Source organism: Lethenteron reissneri, chromosome 7, assembly GCF_015708825.2.
Source record: "Lethenteron reissneri isolate LAM-NWPU_2019-01 chromosome 7, ASM1570882v1, whole genome shotgun sequence".
Lineage (NCBI taxonomy): Eukaryota > Metazoa > Chordata > Hyperoartia > Petromyzontiformes > Petromyzontidae > Lethenteron > Lethenteron reissneri.
Window position 1 is genome coordinate 7,204,918 of NC_083785.1, and position 18,031 is coordinate 7,222,948.

At 55.0% G+C, this 18,031-nt stretch overlaps 1 protein-coding gene across 1 annotated transcript; it reads left to right on the plus strand.

The window, feature by feature from the left end:
• Positions 1-353: 353 nt before the first annotated feature.
• Positions 354-8,421, plus strand: LOC133358842 (protein Wnt-9a-like). Its single transcript, XM_061577293.1, has 4 exons — positions 354-451; positions 3,707-4,128; positions 5,200-5,471; positions 6,286-8,421. Exons 1-4 carry the CDS (start codon positions 354-356, stop codon positions 6,835-6,837), a joined length of 1,344 nt encoding a protein of 447 aa, XP_061433277.1. The 3' UTR covers positions 6,838-8,421.
• The last annotated feature ends 9,610 nt before the right edge of the window (positions 8,422-18,031 follow it).

Genomic DNA, 18,031 nt, shown 5'->3' on the forward strand with positions numbered 1-18,031 from the left:
CACGAGAAACTCGCGTGGCAGGAGCCACGCGGGAGCGCAGATCGGAGGAGGGGAGGGAGGAGGAGGGGAGGGAGGGAGCAAAGGGGAGTGGTGATCGGTCACGCCTCGATCATTGAGCGCCGAGAGAGAGAGAGAGAGCCAATTGTGGGGGGTGGAGGAGGGATGCGTGTATGCGCGCGCGTGTGCCTGTATGTGCCTGTGTGTATGTTTGCATATATAGAGGTTGTGAGTGGGTGTGTGCCCGCGCGCGTCTGTGTTGTGTGGGGAGGCACGACGGAGCACGGCGCGACGAGTCCCCTTCTTGCCCCCACACTCTGCGAGATGCGCGCTCCGTCACCCTCGCCTCTGGGACCATGAGGGGTGACACTGCTCGAGCCGCGTCTCCTGCCCCGATTCTGCTCCGATTCGCGGCCGCCTGCGCCGCGCTCGGATCCGCGGCGGCTTACTTCGGGTAAGGAGGAGAGAGCGGCTGGACCCGTGGCATCAACTCGTAACAGTGGAGAGAGAGAGGAGCGTACTGGACTAACTGTGTGTGCCGCGTACGTGTGGGGCGCCACGGTGGCTAGGAGATGTTAACTACCTCGCCTGGTATGCAGGAGGTCGTGGGTTCGAGCTCGACCCTGACTTCTGTTAATTTGGAGTTTGCGTGTCTCTCTCTTTCTCTCATCATCATCATCACGGTGGCTAGGAGATGTTAACTACCTCGCCTGGTATGCAGGAGGTCGTGGGTTCGAGCTCGACCCTGACTTCTGTTCATTTTGAGTTTGCCTGTCTCTCTTTTTCTCTCATCATCATCATCACCGTGGCTCGGAGATGTTAACTACCTCGCCTGGTATGCAGGAGCTCGTGGGTTCGAGCCCGACCTTGACTTATGTTTATTTGGAGTTTTCGTGTCTCTGTCTCTCTCTCTTCCCGTGTTCGCGTGAATTTTTCTCCGGGTCCTCTGGTTTTTCCCTCCGCATTCAGAAAGGCGAGTTGAATTTTTTTGGCTACTATAAAATTCCACACGATATGTCACTTCGTTGAGCTATCATTTGTGATGGCCAGGTCGCTTCTGAAAAAGCGCTACATAGCTCAGTGGGGCCTTACCTGGTAAAATAAATATAAAGTTTAGTTCGTTGCCACGTTGACTGCAGCTGCTGAAACTGATGCGGTGGACTGCGCATTTTCATGTTGAAAGTTTAACCGACACCCCACCATCACCACCACCATCACCACCACCACCATCACCACCATCACCACCATCACCACCATCACCACCACCATCACCACCATCTCCACCAACACCACCACCATCATCACCACCACCACCATCACCGCCTCTCCCCTTCTAAGTTCTTATCGTCAGCTCCGCGATGTTTTTCGCAGTCGGTTATTAATATGTTTGGCTGCGTGGGGTGGTGGAGGGTATTAACGACGCAGTTTCAGGTTTAAAATTCGCGTTGTTTAACCAGCTGGGAGGAATCAAGAGAGACCCGGGATACACACCGATAACAATGAAGTACAACAGCAATGAAAGCAAATTGATACCAGCACAACAACAACGAGAACAACAACTCGTCGCATGAGATTTATTAAAAAAAACACGTACAGCTAATTCGGTGGCGTATCATCTAAACAAAAAAGCGAATTGCCATCCAATCTCCTGCTGGGGAGTCGAGTCGTGGTGTTGCTGCCACAGTTGCTGCCGAACCCCCGTGGACGAGGATTCAATTCGTAGCCGCGGTGTTCGTGTGTCGCGTGCGCAGAACGCCCCGTGGCGCCTCTCTGCTGCGCGTCCCACGTGCGTTTGAAGGCTGTGTCGTGTGTCCCTCCACCATCACCACCACCAGCACCACCACACCTGAGTTTTGTTTGACCCCCCCGTATTTTAAACACAGTCACACTAACAGAGCCGGACTTGTGTCTACATCAGCGGGATGATGATGATGAGTATGATTGTCACAAATGCCAGCTGTCAGATTGGTCATCATCACCACCATCCTCGCATAACGCGCGCGATCGATATCGGCATCGTCATCATCATAAGCATCATCATCATTCCATCTACATCACCATGCGTTAATCTACATCATGATCGTCACCATCCTCACATTATACATCGTCTGTATCAGCATCGTTCAGTATCGTCAGATGTCACGAATGTCATCATCGATAGCATATCATCATCATTCTAGCTGCATCATCATCATCATCGTCGATAATATCTGCGACGACATATCCATCAGCGTGTCCATAATCATCATCAATTTTAATGGGATCTGCATCAACCCTGCCACCAACCAACCACCAACCAACCACCACCGCCACCGCCACCGCACTGTGGAGGCGATCATTGTCACCGTGGTAAAGGTCACAGCGCTACGCCAGTCACGCCAGCCACACGGGAGCCATCCCTCACCGACACCAGCGACCGAGCGAGCACGTGCTCTGCTCGTCGTCGTCACCATCTATGACGTCGCGGGCCGCTATCCATCGGCTTTAGCGTCACACTCCACGGGAGGCGAAGTCTATAAATATATAATTATATACAAGTGTGGTGGCATAACGCTGGGGAGACTCCACCCCCCCAAATGTGGGGCCCGGGGCGGTCGCTCCGATTCGCCGTACCACCGGGGGCGGCTGTGGATCTTGCTGATCGGTCCCGGAGAGGGGAGGCGTGAGAGGGTGAAGTAGGCAGAGGCGAGTCCATGGGGGGGGGGGGGGGGGGGGGGGAGTGCGACCTTGACATTGACACGGGGTCGGATTTGACGCGAGAGGAGCGATGGGAGGATGTGGGGGGGGGGTCTGGCACCCGCGTTCTGGGTCATTGGGAGTTCGGGGGTGAGGGATGGGTGAGAAGGCTTGTTTGTATGTTTGTATGTATGTTTGAATGTATGTATGTTTATATGTTTGTATGTATGTATTTTTATATGTTTGTATGTTTTAATGTTTGAACGCCTTTTCGCGCCGTAGGTAGCCAGCCGTGATAATCGGAGGTATGGGGGAAGGGCAACAAGATGTGAGAGGTGATGGAGGGATGTGTGGGGAGGTAAGGGGTGAGATGATGAGGTGAGGGTTGTTGTGATGATGTGAGGGGTGTCGTGACGAGGTGAGGAGTCTGGTGATGAGGTGAGGGTTGTGGTGATGAGGATGCGCGACCTCGTGCCGGGTGGGCCACGAGACGAGGGATCGGCAGCGCGAGCCCGGGGATCAACAACAAAGACAACAACAACGACGAGAACAACTTTAATATTCCCCTCCATCATCAACACCACCACCACTACGAGACGACACCCCCCACTAAGTGACGGTGGCGTCGCCACAGCGCTTGTGCCAGGCTAGGTGCACTTCTCTGAAGCTATAATTTTTAGGTGTGGAATGGTAGGTGACAGGAGAACACGTGACATCGTCAGGGGGTTATGGGTTGACGGATGACTTGGCAGGTGCACCACCACCACTTGCCACCTCCATCGCAATCCACACTCACCCACTCACTCATGCTCCGTCACTCACACCCCACTCACTCACCAACTCACTCACCCACTCACTCATGCTCCGTCACTCACACCTCACCCACTCACTCATTCACTCACCCACTCACTCATGCTCTCTCCGTCTCACCCTCCCACTCACTCACTCACTCTCCCACCCCACTCACCATCCCACTCACTCTCCCACCCCACTCACCCACTCCCCCTCTCTCCCACCCCACTTCCCCCCCCAGGCTCACAGCCAAAGAGCCTCTGCTGGTCCTGGCGATCCGAGGAGGAGGAGGAGCAGGGGACGGACCGGACTCGACCGGTGGTGGCGTTGGTGGAGGAGGAGGCGTCTCCGGCTCCTCGTGGAGCAGCTCGTGGAGCCACTCGGGGCAGCAGTGGAGCCACTCGGGGCAGCAGTGGAGCCACGTGGGCGCTCCGCCTCTCGGCTCCGCGCGGCATCCCGCACGGAGCCGCTCGCACCTCAAGCTGTGCGACGGCCTCAAGCTGCAGCGCAAGCAGCGCCGCCTGTGCCGCCGTGACCCGGGCCTGGGGCCAGCGCTGCTGGAAGCCAGCGGCCTCGGCGCGGCCGAGTGCCAGGCGCAGTTCCGCGCCGAGCGGTGGAACTGCAGCCTGGAGGCACCGCACCGCGCCAACATCCTGAAGCGGGGTGCGTCCGGGTTGGGGGGGGGCAGGGCGGAATGAACGCGGAGTGGTGGTGCTGGGTGATTGCAATGTTTGTCGTGAGAGTTTATGTTGGTGGGTGATGGTGGTGGGTGATGGTGCTAGGTCATGGTGATGGGTGATTGAGGTGTTGGTCGTGAGAGTTGATGGTGGTGGGTTGATGGTGGTGGGTTGATGTTGGTGGGTGATGGTGGTGGGTGATGGTTCTGGGTGATTGCGGTGTTGGTCGTGAGAGTTGATAGTGGTGGGTTGATGTTGGTGGGTGATGGTGGTGGGTGATGGTGGCGGGTGATGGTGGTGGTGCTGGGTGATTGCGGTGTTTGTCGTGAGAGTTGATGTTGGTGGGTGATGGTGGTGGGTGATGGTGGTGAGTGATGGTGGTGGTGCTGGGTGATTGCGATGTTGGTCGTGAGTGATGGTGGAATCGATGATGGTGCGGGTGTGACGATGGTCGGCAATGACGGTGGCGACACGGGGCTGGTGAGGTGATGGATGATGGTGATGGATGATGGTGATGGTTGATGGTGGGCATGGTGATGGTTGGGGTGGCGGTCTTCCAATACAGTGGGGGGGGGGGGGGGCAAGAGGAGGTGACGATGGGAGAAGTGGATCGGGGTCCGGGGGGGGGCACGGAGGGGAAAAGGAGGGGGGTCCTGAAGACAAAGAAGGGATCGGGGGTTAGGAACCGATGCCCGTGGCAGAAGGTGGAATTTATGGGTTTGGGGATAAGGAGCCTGGGGGGGGGGGGGGGTCTGTTGATAGGTTCACCTTTAACCCTGCTCCACGATGACCACTGCTGCACACTGACCTGACCCCTCCTCCACCTCGACTCGGCTCTACCATGACCTCTACTGCTGACCTCTGCCGTACCATGACCTTTACTCCTGACCTCTGCTTCGCTCCACAATGACCTCTAACCCTGCTCCACCTTGCCCCCTCCTCCCAACCCACCCCACTGCACGTGTGTTCAACTTCTTTCGCACCGTACGTAGCCAACCGTGCTAATCGCCACTGCTCCCCACCCCCTCTCCACCTGCCCTGCCCTGCCCGGCCGCAGGGTTCCGCGAGACGGCCTTCCTCTTCGGCGTCTCGGCGGCGGGCCTGGCCCACTCGGTGTCGCGCGCGTGCAGCGCGGGCCGCCTGGAGCGCTGCACCTGCGACGAGGCCCCGCAGCTGCAGAACCGCCAGGCGTGGCAGTGGGGCGGCTGCGGCGACAACGTCAAGTTCGGCCTCAAGTTCACGCGCGCCTTCCTCGAGCAGCAGAGGCGCGGCGGCGGCATGGACGTGCGCGCGCGCGTGGACGCTCACAACTCGGACGTGGGGCTCAAGGTGGGCGGATGGTTGGGAGGGTTGGGGAGGGTGGGTGGAAGGTGAGAGTGGGTGGAGGGTTAGGGTGGGTGGGTGGAGGGTTGGGGTGGGTGGTTGGCGGGTTATGGTGGGTGGGTGGGTGGAGGGTTAGAGTGGGTGGAGGGTTAGGGTGGGTGGGTGGAGGGTAAGGGTGGGTGGGTGGAGGGTTAGGGTGGGTGGGTGGAGGGTTAGGGTGGGTGGTTGGCACGACATTAAAGCCCTTTGGCTTCATCATCGTCATCATCACTGTCATCATAATCACCGTCGTCACCATCACTCCAACCACTCGACTAACATCATCACCACCACCACCACCACGGTTTCTACCATCATCTATTCATCACCAACACCACCCCTACCAACACCACCATCGTTCCATATTCACCGCCACCACCAACTATTATCATCACTTCTTCACCCGTATCCTCATCATCAACGCCACCGCAACTATCACTATCGTGCGTCGGGTCGGAAAGCCGCGGGTGACCCGCCGATCGGGTTTGGAACCGACTCGACTTCGCTAACAGCGCACGAGAGGGTGGGCGGGTGATCAGCACCACCCGCGCCCAGCCGCCTTCGTCTCCCCAACGCGGCTTGCCAGGACGGACGTGACGCGAGGTGCGGCAATCGGTCAGGTGGGGGCCCCAACTCGTAGCTCTGGCCAGCAGGCGGGGGGTCAAGGCACCCCCTGCCCCCCCCCCGCACCCCACGCTAGTTACGCTACTGGGCAGCCCTCTACCACCACGATCATCACTGGTTCATTGCCCCCCCCTCCCCCCCTCCCGTGCCCCCCAAGGTGGTGAGGAGCGGCGTGCGCACCACGTGCAAGTGCCACGGCGTGTCGGGCTCGTGCAGCGTGCGCACCTGCTGGAGGCAGCTGGCTCCCTTCGGCGAGTCGGGGCGCCTCCTCAAGAGGGCCTACGACTCGGCGCTGAGGGTCACGGGCCTCGCCAACGGGGCCACGGCCGACGGCGGCGGCTTCCCGCGGGGACCGGCGCGGCCGCCGCCGCCGCCAGCGCCATCCTCGCCGTCATCACCATCATCATCGGGAGCAGCAGCAGCAGCAGCAGCAGCATCGTCGTCGTCGTCACCGCTGGAGATGGATCTCCTCCTGTTCTACCTGGACGATTCGCCGAGCTTCTGTCGGCCCAGTCGCTTCTCGCCGGGCACCGGGGGCAGGCCGTGCCACAGAGAGGGCAGCTGCGAGTCGCTGTGCTGCGGCCGGGGCCACAACACCCAGAGCCGCGTGACGCAGCGGCCTTGCCAGTGCCAGGTGCGGTGGTGCTGCTACGTGGAGTGCAAGCAGTGCGTGCAGAGGGAGGAGCTGTTCACCTGCAAGAACACCTGAGCGGTCGCTATTGGAGTCTCGAGGAGGATGGCGGTGGCAGTGGTGGTGGAGGAGGAAGGTACAGAATCAGGAGGAAGATGATGGAGGAGGTGGTGGTGGTGAAGGAGAAAGTTCGTGATGGTGGTGGAAGGTTGCGGTGATGGGGGATGAGGAGGATGGCGACGTTTGAGGGAGTTGAGTGGAGAAGAGAGACTCAAGGGACGCACAACTGAAACATTTCCACCTCCATCAACAACAGAAGCCTTTCTCAGAGATTCCGCCGCCCACGTCAAGAGGCTCTGACTGGCGGTGCGAGTGCTATTAGCGAGCACTGATTGCGCTTGGGATGCCACGCGAGATGAGGTGCTTGTGGACTGACCCGCACGCGTCCGGCTGCCTTTGTCTTTCTTACTCCGATGTTCGCGTGACCACGTCGCCGCGGCACGGGGTCATCGTTTTAGGCTGAGTTAACCCTGCGGATGGACACGCACACGCGAGGTTGATGCGCATTGTCACCGACGGTGGCGACCAGGGCGGTTGGAGCCGTGGCCAGGAATCGAACCCAGGATGGTCGCGGCATGAGCGCAGAATGCGATTGGCTGCTACGCAACAAAGAGTAACAAAGGTCCCCCGTGTAGCCTTAACAGACTGTTGGGGCAAGTGCTGTTAGCGAGCACCTTTGAAGGCTGGCACGGCACGCGAGGGGGTGGATGGCCAGCACCACACCCAGCCGCCGTTGTCTCCCCATTGCTGATGTTTGCACACCGTACCCAGAGTCGACCTAGGGGAGGCCCAGCACCGGTTCAGACAATCGTCACTGATGCTGACCGTGAGCGGCATCGAACTCGGGCGGACGGGTTAGTAGCCCAATGCGCTAACTGCTGCACCACCACTCCTCCGAAGGCCACACACGGAAACACAAGACAAATGTGCCCCGTGTAGCCTTGAACAAGGGGCAAGTGCTGTTAGCGAAGGCTTATTAAGCCTGGAACAATGCACGAGGCGGTGCTGTGGATAGAATAACCATGCCCGTCCCTCCGTCTTTGTCTCCCCAGTTCCGACGAACACGTATAAAACACGCGTGTAGAATAACACACACACGCACACACACACACGCGCGCGCTCCCACACACGAACACGCACGCGGGTGTTTATTTTCTTGAGCTGCGTTAAGATGTTAAGATTCATCTCGGTGAGAGGGTCGCTGTAATAATGACGACTTCGACGCACTTGTCTTGAGATGGTTTCTTTATTAAGGAGCCACGTGCTGACACTCGGACAGGCGGAGACCCCCACTGCAACAGCCCCGAGTATCCCGCGCATCTCCCCCTTACATACGGTCCGAGGCCACGCCCCCATTCCCAGAACCTTCTCGCTGGTTCTAGACCGCTCGCTCCACCAGCTGACTCCACTGCCTCTTCCGTCACCTGGCCACGCTCCTATTCTCGATCATTCTCGTACCCACCAGTCCACTCGTACTGCAAGCTGACTCCCCTGTCATTACCTCCTGTGGCCACTAGTCCATTCGCACTGCAGGCTGACTCCCCTGTCATTACCTCCCGTGGCCACTAGTCGATTCGCACTGCAGGTTGACTCCCCTGTCATTACCTCCCGTGGCCACTAGTGCGCTCGCACTGCAGGCTGACTCCCCTGTCATTACCTCCCGTGGCCACTAGTACACTCGCACTGCAGGCTGACTCCCCTGTCATTACCTCCCGTGGCCACTAGTCCACTCGCACTGCAGGCTGACTCCCCTATCATCACCTCCCATGGCCACTAGTCGATTCGTACTGCAGGCTGACTCCCCTGCCACTAGTCCACTCGCACCGTAGATTGACTCTACTGTCATGACAGCTGTAATAAACGAGGTTGGAGTAATTTGACTTTGAGCGACGAGGTTAAAGAACAAAGAGGAGCTTGGGGTTTAAACGACGGCGCGCCACGGCCACGCGAGATCGTGGAGCGGGGAGGGGTCACAAAGACACGCGCACGAGTTGGACCCTCACGTGGACAAGACAGATACGTGGGGAGTTGGACACTGACAGACAGACACGCGGGGAGTTGGACACTGACAGACAGACACGCGGGGAGTTGGATCCTCACGTGGACAGACAGACACGTGGGGAGTGAGTCAAGTGGACAGAAACTTTGAGTAGTTAATCAGTCAAATTAGATACGCGGGTGGTTAATCGGTCAATTAGGCAGACACGCAGGTAGTGAGACAATCGTTGAGACAGACACGTGGGGAGACAGACAAACTTGTTGCCTGTCTGCCTATTTGACCGTCTAACTCGCCACGTGTGTGACATGGAGAGGACAACAATGACGTTTACGGACAGACAGACAGGCAGAGATACAGAGCGGCATACAAAGACATCGTGACACACAGACATGTGATGTACATATGCACACAAACAGACAAATATTCCCCCCCCCGTGTAGCCTTAACAGACTGTAGGGGTGGGGGGCCACCACCACGCCCGGCCGCCTTTGACACAACTAACACACACACACACCTAACACACAACACACACTAACACACACAGACACAACTAACACACACACACTAACACACACACAGACACACTAACACACACAGATACACTAACACACACACACTAACACACACACAGACACACTAACACACACAGATACACTAACACACACACACACCGACACACTATCGTTCCGTGTGTGCGCTCTGATATTTAACTCCAGACCAGACAACCGCTCCTCCACATCCAACACCGATCCACCACCTCCTCCATCCTCTTCATTCGCCTGATGAAGATTGACGCAACTATCGTCAGGGCACCGCGGTGGCGAGGAGATGTTAGCTACCTCGCCTGGTATACAGGAGGTCGTCGATTCGATCCCGACCCTGGCGCCTGCTGCTGCTGCTGCTGTATATTTGGTAATTTGCGGTGTCTCTCTCCCCGTGGTCGCGTGGATTTTTCTCCGTGTCCTCCGGTTCCCCACCCCCCCCCCCCCTTCTACATTTAGAATCGACATCACCGTGCGTTCAGAGTATTTGGCTGCTGTGAATTACCACGTGACGATGACAAGCCACTTCGCTGAGCAGTCATTTGTGATCGGCTGGGGTCGCTTCTGAAATATAGAGCTACAGCGCTCGCTGGGGGGCCCTTACCTGGTAAAATAACAAAAAATAGTTACTGCCGATCACCGACACGGCCTTACTTGCGAAGACAATCAACAAGGGGTTAAAAAGAATAGGCTGTATAATGCGGGAGGTGTTCAGATGTCCAAACACTTTCAATAGGCACCTTTTGCAAGGCATCACGCGTCTGCACGAACCACACACATCATATGCTCGTGGTAAAACACGCGGACAAGCGTCCTTTGATAATCGTGTACACGGATTGCCCTTGAAACTGATCGACCTACAGCAGAGGCTCCCTCCTCTCTGGCCTCGTCTCCCCACCGGTGTTAGACCGGAGAACAACAGTGAGGATGCAAATATCAGCAGTCACGTCTCTAGGCTTGATAGCTTTTCGGGCAATAACACAGGAGGAGGAGGTGGTGTTCAAACAGAGACAGGTTTGGATATCGTTCGCCGCCGTCGTTAGTTCGCCCTTGCCGGGAATCGAACCCATCCTGGCAAAACCATTGTGCCATTACACTGGGACAAAGACAAAGATCACCCGTATAGCCTGCAACAGACTGTTGGGGTAAGTGCTGTTAGCGAGCACCTATGAAGGCCGGGGGGTGGGTGGCCAGCACCACGCCCGGCCGCCTTTGTCTCTCTCGCGGCAATGTTTTTACGCATCACATCGGGTACTCATTTGAGGCCGTGTCGACCTAGAGGAGGCCCAGGACCGGTTCAGATAGATCGTCACCACTGGTGTTGGCCGTGAGCGGGAAATCGAACTCTGGTACAGACATGTATATACACACACACAGATCCTCCCTGTAGCTTGACACGTTGTTGGGATGAGTGCTGATCGTGACACACACAGACACAGACTCACACACAGACACAGACTCACACACAGACACAGACTCACACACAGACTCACACACAGACACAGACTCACACACAGACACAGACTCACACACAGACACAGACTCACACACAGACACAGACTCACACACAGACACAGACTCACACACAGACACAGACTCACACACAGACTCACACACAGACACAGACTCACACACAGACACAGACTCACACACAGACACAGACTCACACACAGACACAGACTCACACACAGACACAGACTCACACACAGACTCACACACAGACACAGACTCACACACAGACACAGACTCGCGCACAGACACAGACTCGCGCACAGACACAGACTCGCGCACAGACACAGACTCACACACAGACACAGACTCACACACAGACACAGATTCACACACAGACACAGACTCACACACAGACACACAGGCACACAGACACAGACTCGCGCACACGAACGCGCTTTGGCCGGTGTTTTCGCGTGGCAAAACAATTAAGTTATTTACGTTTGTTGTTGTCGTTGTCGTCGTTATTATTATCGTTGTTAATACAATTACGCCTTCATTACGACGATTATAATTGTGATTTCTACCTCGCTGTAAAGTGAACAATTGTGGAGAAATGTACATTGGCAGAGAAAGACAAAAACGGAGTCGTCGTTTCTGAGACTGCATGCGAGAGTTCGTGGGTAGCTCTGGTTTTCGCGTTCCACTAGGAACATCTTCATTTGTAACGTTGACGTACAGCGCTCACTCTCTCTCTCTCTCAGTTTCAGTTTCATTTATTAGGTAAAGCCCTGTGAGCCATTCGGCTCTTGACTCGGGTGCAACCGCAACAAACAAAAACATGAACAAGAAACATCTTAAAGTGACTACGCGCAACATAAAAATCCAGAAAAAAAGCAAAGTTTTTTTCTCTCGCTCTATCTCTTTCTCGCTCTAATTCTTTCTCGCTCTGTCTCTCTCTCTTTCTCGCTCTATCTCTCTCGCTCTGTCTCTAAGAGACGACAAAGAGGATGACTCAGAGGCGCGAGGATAATCCACAAACGAGGAGGCTCCCCCGGCCACGCGCGTGAATTACGTTTCGTGAAATCGGTGGCGACAAGAGTCGCCCACCACCACGTGGTTTTAGTTGAGGTTTAGTCAACGGTGGCCGTGAGTCGACGAGGATCACCGAGCGCGACGAGGACTACGACGACTGCCCACCCGATATCACCATCATCATCATCACCTTTATCGTCATCATCACCTTCACCATCATCATCACCATCATCATCGTTACCACCCGATATCACCATCATCATCACCTTCACCATCATCATCATCACCTTTATCATCATTACCTTCACCATCATCATCATCATCGTTACCACCCGATATCACCATCATCATCATCACCTTTATCGTCATCATCACCTTCACCATCATCATCACCATCATCATCGTTACCACCCGATATCACCATCATCATCACCTTCACCATCATCATCATCACCTTTATCATCATTACCTTCACCATCATCATCATCATCGTTACCACCCGATATCACCATCATCATCATGACCTTTATCATCATGACCTTTATCATCATCACCTTCACCATCATCATCATCGTTACCACCCGATATCACCATCATCATCATCATGACCTTTATCATCATCATCATCACCATCATAGCCATCATATTCACCATCATCATGACCAACATCATCACCATCATTACCACCATCACCATCTTCCACATAATCACCACCACCATCATAATCGTCGTCTGCCCACCAAAGACCGAAGCTTGAGCGACTTTGACGAATCGATGTCAACTCGGTCGGAGCGAAGACGCAGACTCAAGCCACCCAGTTTAACACGTGGGAGGATTCTTTCGCGACCAAAATCATCCATGAATGATATAGGTTATTGTTTTGGGTTAGATCGCATAGACAAATATAAATGTGTCGTTAAACCCGCCACCACCCGACACAGCCAATCAGTAAAGTGTGTCACTTAAGCACAACGTGCCAATTCGTCACGAGTACAGCAACACCGGTGTGTTGGGGAGCCAAGCCACAAAGTTTACAATCTGATCATTCAAGTCGCGCTGCCAGGAACCGCAGTGCACCGAGGATGAAGACCAGACGTGGCTATTGGTTTTTAAGCGACTGTGCACAAACACATTCACCGACTTCACCGATTGCCTGAGAGCTCAGCCATCAGGTTGCGGAGGGACTGCGCGGCACCCTCGCACCAACCTTCAGTAGCCACGCGTCTGAGTCAACCACGTGGCTGCAGTAGTCGGCAAGCGCCACGGTGGCTAGGAGATGTTAACTACCTCGCCCAGAACACAGGAGGTCGTGGGTTTGATCGCGACCTTGACACCTGCTGCTGTATATTTGGAGTTTGCGGTGTCTCTCTCTCATCATCATCATCACGGTGGCTATGATATGTTAACTACCTAGCCTGGTATACAGGAGGTCGTGTGTTCGATCCCGACCCTGACGCCTGCTGCTGTATATTTGGAGTTTGCGCTGTCTCTCTCTCATCATCATCATCACGGTGGCTATGAGATGTTAACTACCTCGCCTGGTATACAGGAGGTCGTGGGTTCGATCCCGACCCTGACACCTGCTGCTGTATATTTGTAGTTTGCGTGTCTCTCTTTCTCTCATCATCACGGTGGCTAGGAGATGTTAACTCCCTCGCCTGGAACACAGGAGGTCGTGGGTTTGATCGCGACCTTGACACCTGCTGCTGTATATTTGGAGTTGCGGTGTCTCTCTCTCTCATCATCATCACGGTGGCTAGGAGATGTTAACTACCTCGCCTGGTACACAGGAGGTCGTGGGTTCGATCCCGACCCTGACGCCTGCTGCTGTATATTTGGAGTTTGCGTGTCTCTCTCCCGGTGGTCGCGTGGGATTTTTCTCCGAGCCCTCCGGCTTTTCCCCTCCACATTTAGCATCAACACCACGCGTTTCGAGTATCTGGCTGCTATAAATTTCCACGTGATGATAAGCCGCTTCGTCGAGCTATCATTTGTGATAGCCAGGGGTCCCTTCTGAAAAAGAGCTCAGTGGGGCCTTAGCTGGTAAAATAAAAAAAAACAGTTTAGTTTATAGTTTAAATAGCCAGGAAACCCCATCCACCATGACGGGAAAGAGCCCTCGTCACAGACTGCGATGATGCCCACGGGAACGCCGCAGCCGAAGACTGCGACTCGAGTTCCACACGCGGAACTTTAACGAACCAATACAATTAAACAAATGTCGTAAATCGGGTGAGCGATACAACTCCGCGCTCAGCGCTGGCTTAAGCATATTTCATGACTCTTATTTATAACCGCCAGCATGCTGACCGAATTTGACGCCAAGACAATTTGACTAAAAGCCGTAAGCGGCTGGCGAGCTGGAGATTTATCGGTCAGAATTTGACCGTCGGTGCCTTGGTCACGTGTAACTAACGCTATCTATCTGGTGGTGGAGGGTTAACAACACGAAATCTTGCCATAAAACTACCATCACGTCGCCTGGCCCAAAGCACGCACACACACACACGCGGATCATTGCATTGGCTGCACAAAACCTAAAACCCGCCGATTTTAACAAAAACGCTGCCCAACACGCGGGGCGAAACGCGGGATATCGTCAGCACCGCGGAGACGACGACCCCCCGAAACGCACGTGACAGGCCAAGGGGTCCCCCTCCCCCCCTCCCTCTCCATCCCGCAGAGGGAGTCAACGTGGACGGGATTGTAAATCGACGTTTCACATTTTGTCCAGAGCATCGGGACACGAACGAGAGTGGCAGCGACGACGACGAGAGGTGACCTCGTATCTCGAATGTCCTTCGCATTAAAGGTTATTTTGGGGTTAGATCGCGAAAATATAAATGTGTCGTCAAACCCAACACCACCCGGGCACGGCCAACCAGGTAAGGTTTGTCGGCGTAAACAAAACTTGCCAACTTGGTTACTGCTTCAGCACAGCGGTGTGCTGAGAGAATAAACCGACGACGCTTACAATGTGTGTCTTGTGCCCTTGCTCTGGTGATGACATTGACAATATACCTACTCCGTGGTCTAATCCAAAATAAACTTAGGACAAATCACCAACGTGGTCGCGAAAGCCTCTACTGTACACATGACCAGGGCCGTTTCTAGGGGAGTGTGGGGCCCGGGGAAAATCTTACTGTGTGGCCCTCGAAAGTGTCACATCTGACACAGTGACGTCAACGGGCGCTCCCCCACCCCCCAAGCGCGGGGCCTGGGGCGGTCCCTCCCGACTCGCTGTACCCTAGGGACCGCTCTGCATGTGAACATCCCACAACGGGTCAAACTAAAGTAAAACGTCTTCGTGATTTTCACCATCGTCATACATATCATCATCGTCATCATCAGCGACGGCGTCAGCCGTGCTCTATCTACCGCTCAACTCCCCCCACAAAGCCATCGCCATCACGGTCGCGTGATGCCACAATCCGTGGCTCCATCTCCGCGGTGGAGGTCCACTCGGGTCGCGTTTCCCTCCTCGGCTGCCGCTCCGTCTTTAGTCTCGACCTCCTGCACAGTTGTATGTACCGTACGTTGAACTTCTTTCGCACCGTACGTAGCCAACCGTGCCGATCGGACGTGCGTGGGGTAAGGACAACAAACTAAACACAAAAACCGACCTCGCAATCACCCCGTCCACCACCAGTTTGTTGACGATCTGTATCACGTCTCGAGCTTGCGCACGCAGTGACGCGGGCAAGACATTGCACGGCTGTACCTTTACCTTTGAATCCCCCTCCAACCACCACGTGAATTAAAATATCCCTGGGACCCTTTTTATTGGCCGCTATCAAAATTATGAAAAAATAACGACGCGTTCGCCTTTCCGGCAAAAATACGGCGTGCTTCAGCCGCACCGAACCTCACAAAAATAATATTCAGGGCCCTACCTTGGCTCCTCCCACCCTCAACCAGTATATATACAAGGACTGTTTTCTTGGAATTTCTCTCACTTGATACAGCTATCGTGCTGTGACGGTTCCACCTGAAGACGGAAGCTTGTGTTGCCTCCGAAACGTCGTGATTTTTATTTTATTTTACTTTTATTAATTTTAATTTTTTACCTACGCAGTCACGAAAGCTTCAAATCTAGAAATAATACGGGAATGTGTTAAGATGTTCAAACACCCAAAGAGACACGCCGCCCATGGCAAGGCTTCAAAGTCTGCATCTAACCGCATGCGCTTGGCCTGCAGCATGCCCACAATTACCAAGCAAGCACTTTCGTTTGCTTGCTTGAACCGCAACCACGTGTGGCTCGTGCGGAGCTGATGGCTGGCCAAAGGCGTGCCCCTTATTTGGCGTTTGAACATCTTAAAACCTCCCGCACTATTGCTGGAAAGGCTAAAGCCGATTGTTTTTGTCTTTCATTCATTACTTCAAATAATTATACAAAAATACCCTCCTCCTCCCGAGGTTGACGAGGGTTGAATCGAGGCTCCGCGTTGGCCCAGCGCCTCGTCTCTCTCCACCTCGTCAAGGAGGAAGCGGCCACTCTTCACGACTCGTCGTGAAATGATGCCCGCTGCCTCGTGGTCCATGTTGAGGTCGTGGGACTGAACTCGGGGCCGGTTGATCTTCCTTTCACACCGGCCATACCTGTCCGGTTGGAGCCGCACCTGTCACACCGGTCCTACCTGTGTGGGCGAGGGGGGGAGGGGAGGAGGGGAGAGTGGGGAGGGGAGAGTGGGGAGGGGGGGAGGGAGAGTAGGGAGGGGAGAGTGGGGAGGGGTGGAACGGAGGGAGGGGGCGGGGTGGAACGGAGGGAGGGGGCGGGGTGGAACGGAGGGAGGGAGCGACGTGGTGGTGGTCGTTGTGGATGAACGGTGATGGTAGCGAAGTATACACGTTGGACTTCTTTCGCACCGTACGTAGCCAACCGCGTTAATCGGAGGCGCGGGGGAAGGCCAACAACACTAAACACGAACAAAACAACTATTCTAAAGAAATTAGTTGTCAATATAGATGACTTAAAGGTGCATGGCTCCAGTGCCTTCGTAACACCGCAAGGAAAGAGCGTTCCAGACGGCCTCAGAAGCAGCGAATCTGAAAGCGAAGTGGCGATCGCATGACGGGTGCTGGCTTGTGGCGGCGCGTGGAGACGCTCCCGTGGTGGGATGGCCATCGCATCGGACTCCGCAAATCCCCCAGAGGTCGTCAGCCGGTTCGATCTGTCGGCGCGGGGCAGTCGTAAATGACGGGCACGTTTCTTCAATTGCGCATCCGCCGGCAACATGAGCGGGGGCAACACGTGGGTGCTACTCTTTGGTTCTTTCGGTAAAGTCACGTATAATGATAAAGTAATAAATTAAATACTAGCATACGACGTTTCGATTGCAAGAGCACGTGGGTGCTCCTGAGCGCGGAAGAGTTTGGGGCTACGTCGGCTCCCTCGAGCTCACCTCTGGCGGAGGCCTTCCCGACAGCCGTGGCGCGAGCGAGCCGTTGCAGGTGCCGTGCCTCTATCCGTCACCTCGGGGACGCGTTCAGCCCCATGTCTGCCGGTCCGCTGCTTGCCCGAGGGCCTTGTGGCCATACTTCACCACGCCGGTCCGCGTGCGTTGGTAAGGGGTCGTCCATAAATGACGTCACGCGATTTTGGACGATTTTGGACGATTTTTGACCTCCCCCCCCCCCCCATCGTCACACGGCGTCACAAAAAGTCAGACCCCCTCACCTCAAATATGACGTCACAAAGCTCTGCCCCCCCCCCAAATTAAACATGCTTCGAATCGCTTTAAACTATTGTCATTCTAGTGCGTATTTAATGTGGCGCTGCACTCTGATGTTGTAGGCGAAAACATTAAAAAGTCTAATTAAGTAGAACGTGTTGTCTATATTTATATAAAGTTGCGCATTTTTATGTGACGTCACATTTATCCCCCCCCTCGACACACATCGTCACAAATGTCTGACCCCCCCCCCCTAGGTGCGTGACGTCATTTATGGACGGCCCCTAAGGGCGGACAGCGTGAGAACGCATAGCAGTAGAGTACAACAACGGCTGCTGCTGTCGCTGCATTTGTCCTGTGCTACCTCCCAGAAGGTGACCACGCGGTCTCTAAACTAAACATGCGACGCGATTTCACCCAAAAACACATCATCATGAATCATATTGGTCGCTAAAGCCGCCTTCAAACATCGGAGGATGGAGGAGGAGGATGGGTGGATGGAGGGGGAGGAG

What these genes read in the sequence shown, in the direction of transcription:
- LOC133358842 (XM_061577293.1), top strand. Translation starts at nt 354, where the DNA reads ATGAGGGGTGACACTGCTCGAGCCGCGTCTCCTGCCCCGATTCTGCTC. An exon ending in TCCGCGGCGGCTTACTTCGG is followed by an intron (nt 452 to 3,706) that starts GTAAGGAGGAGA and finishes TTCCCCCCCCAG; the next exon opens with GCTCACAGCCAAAGAGCCTC. An exon ending in CGCCAACATCCTGAAGCGGG is followed by an intron (nt 4,129 to 5,199) that starts GTGCGTCCGGGT and finishes GCCCGGCCGCAG; the next exon opens with GGTTCCGCGAGACGGCCTTC.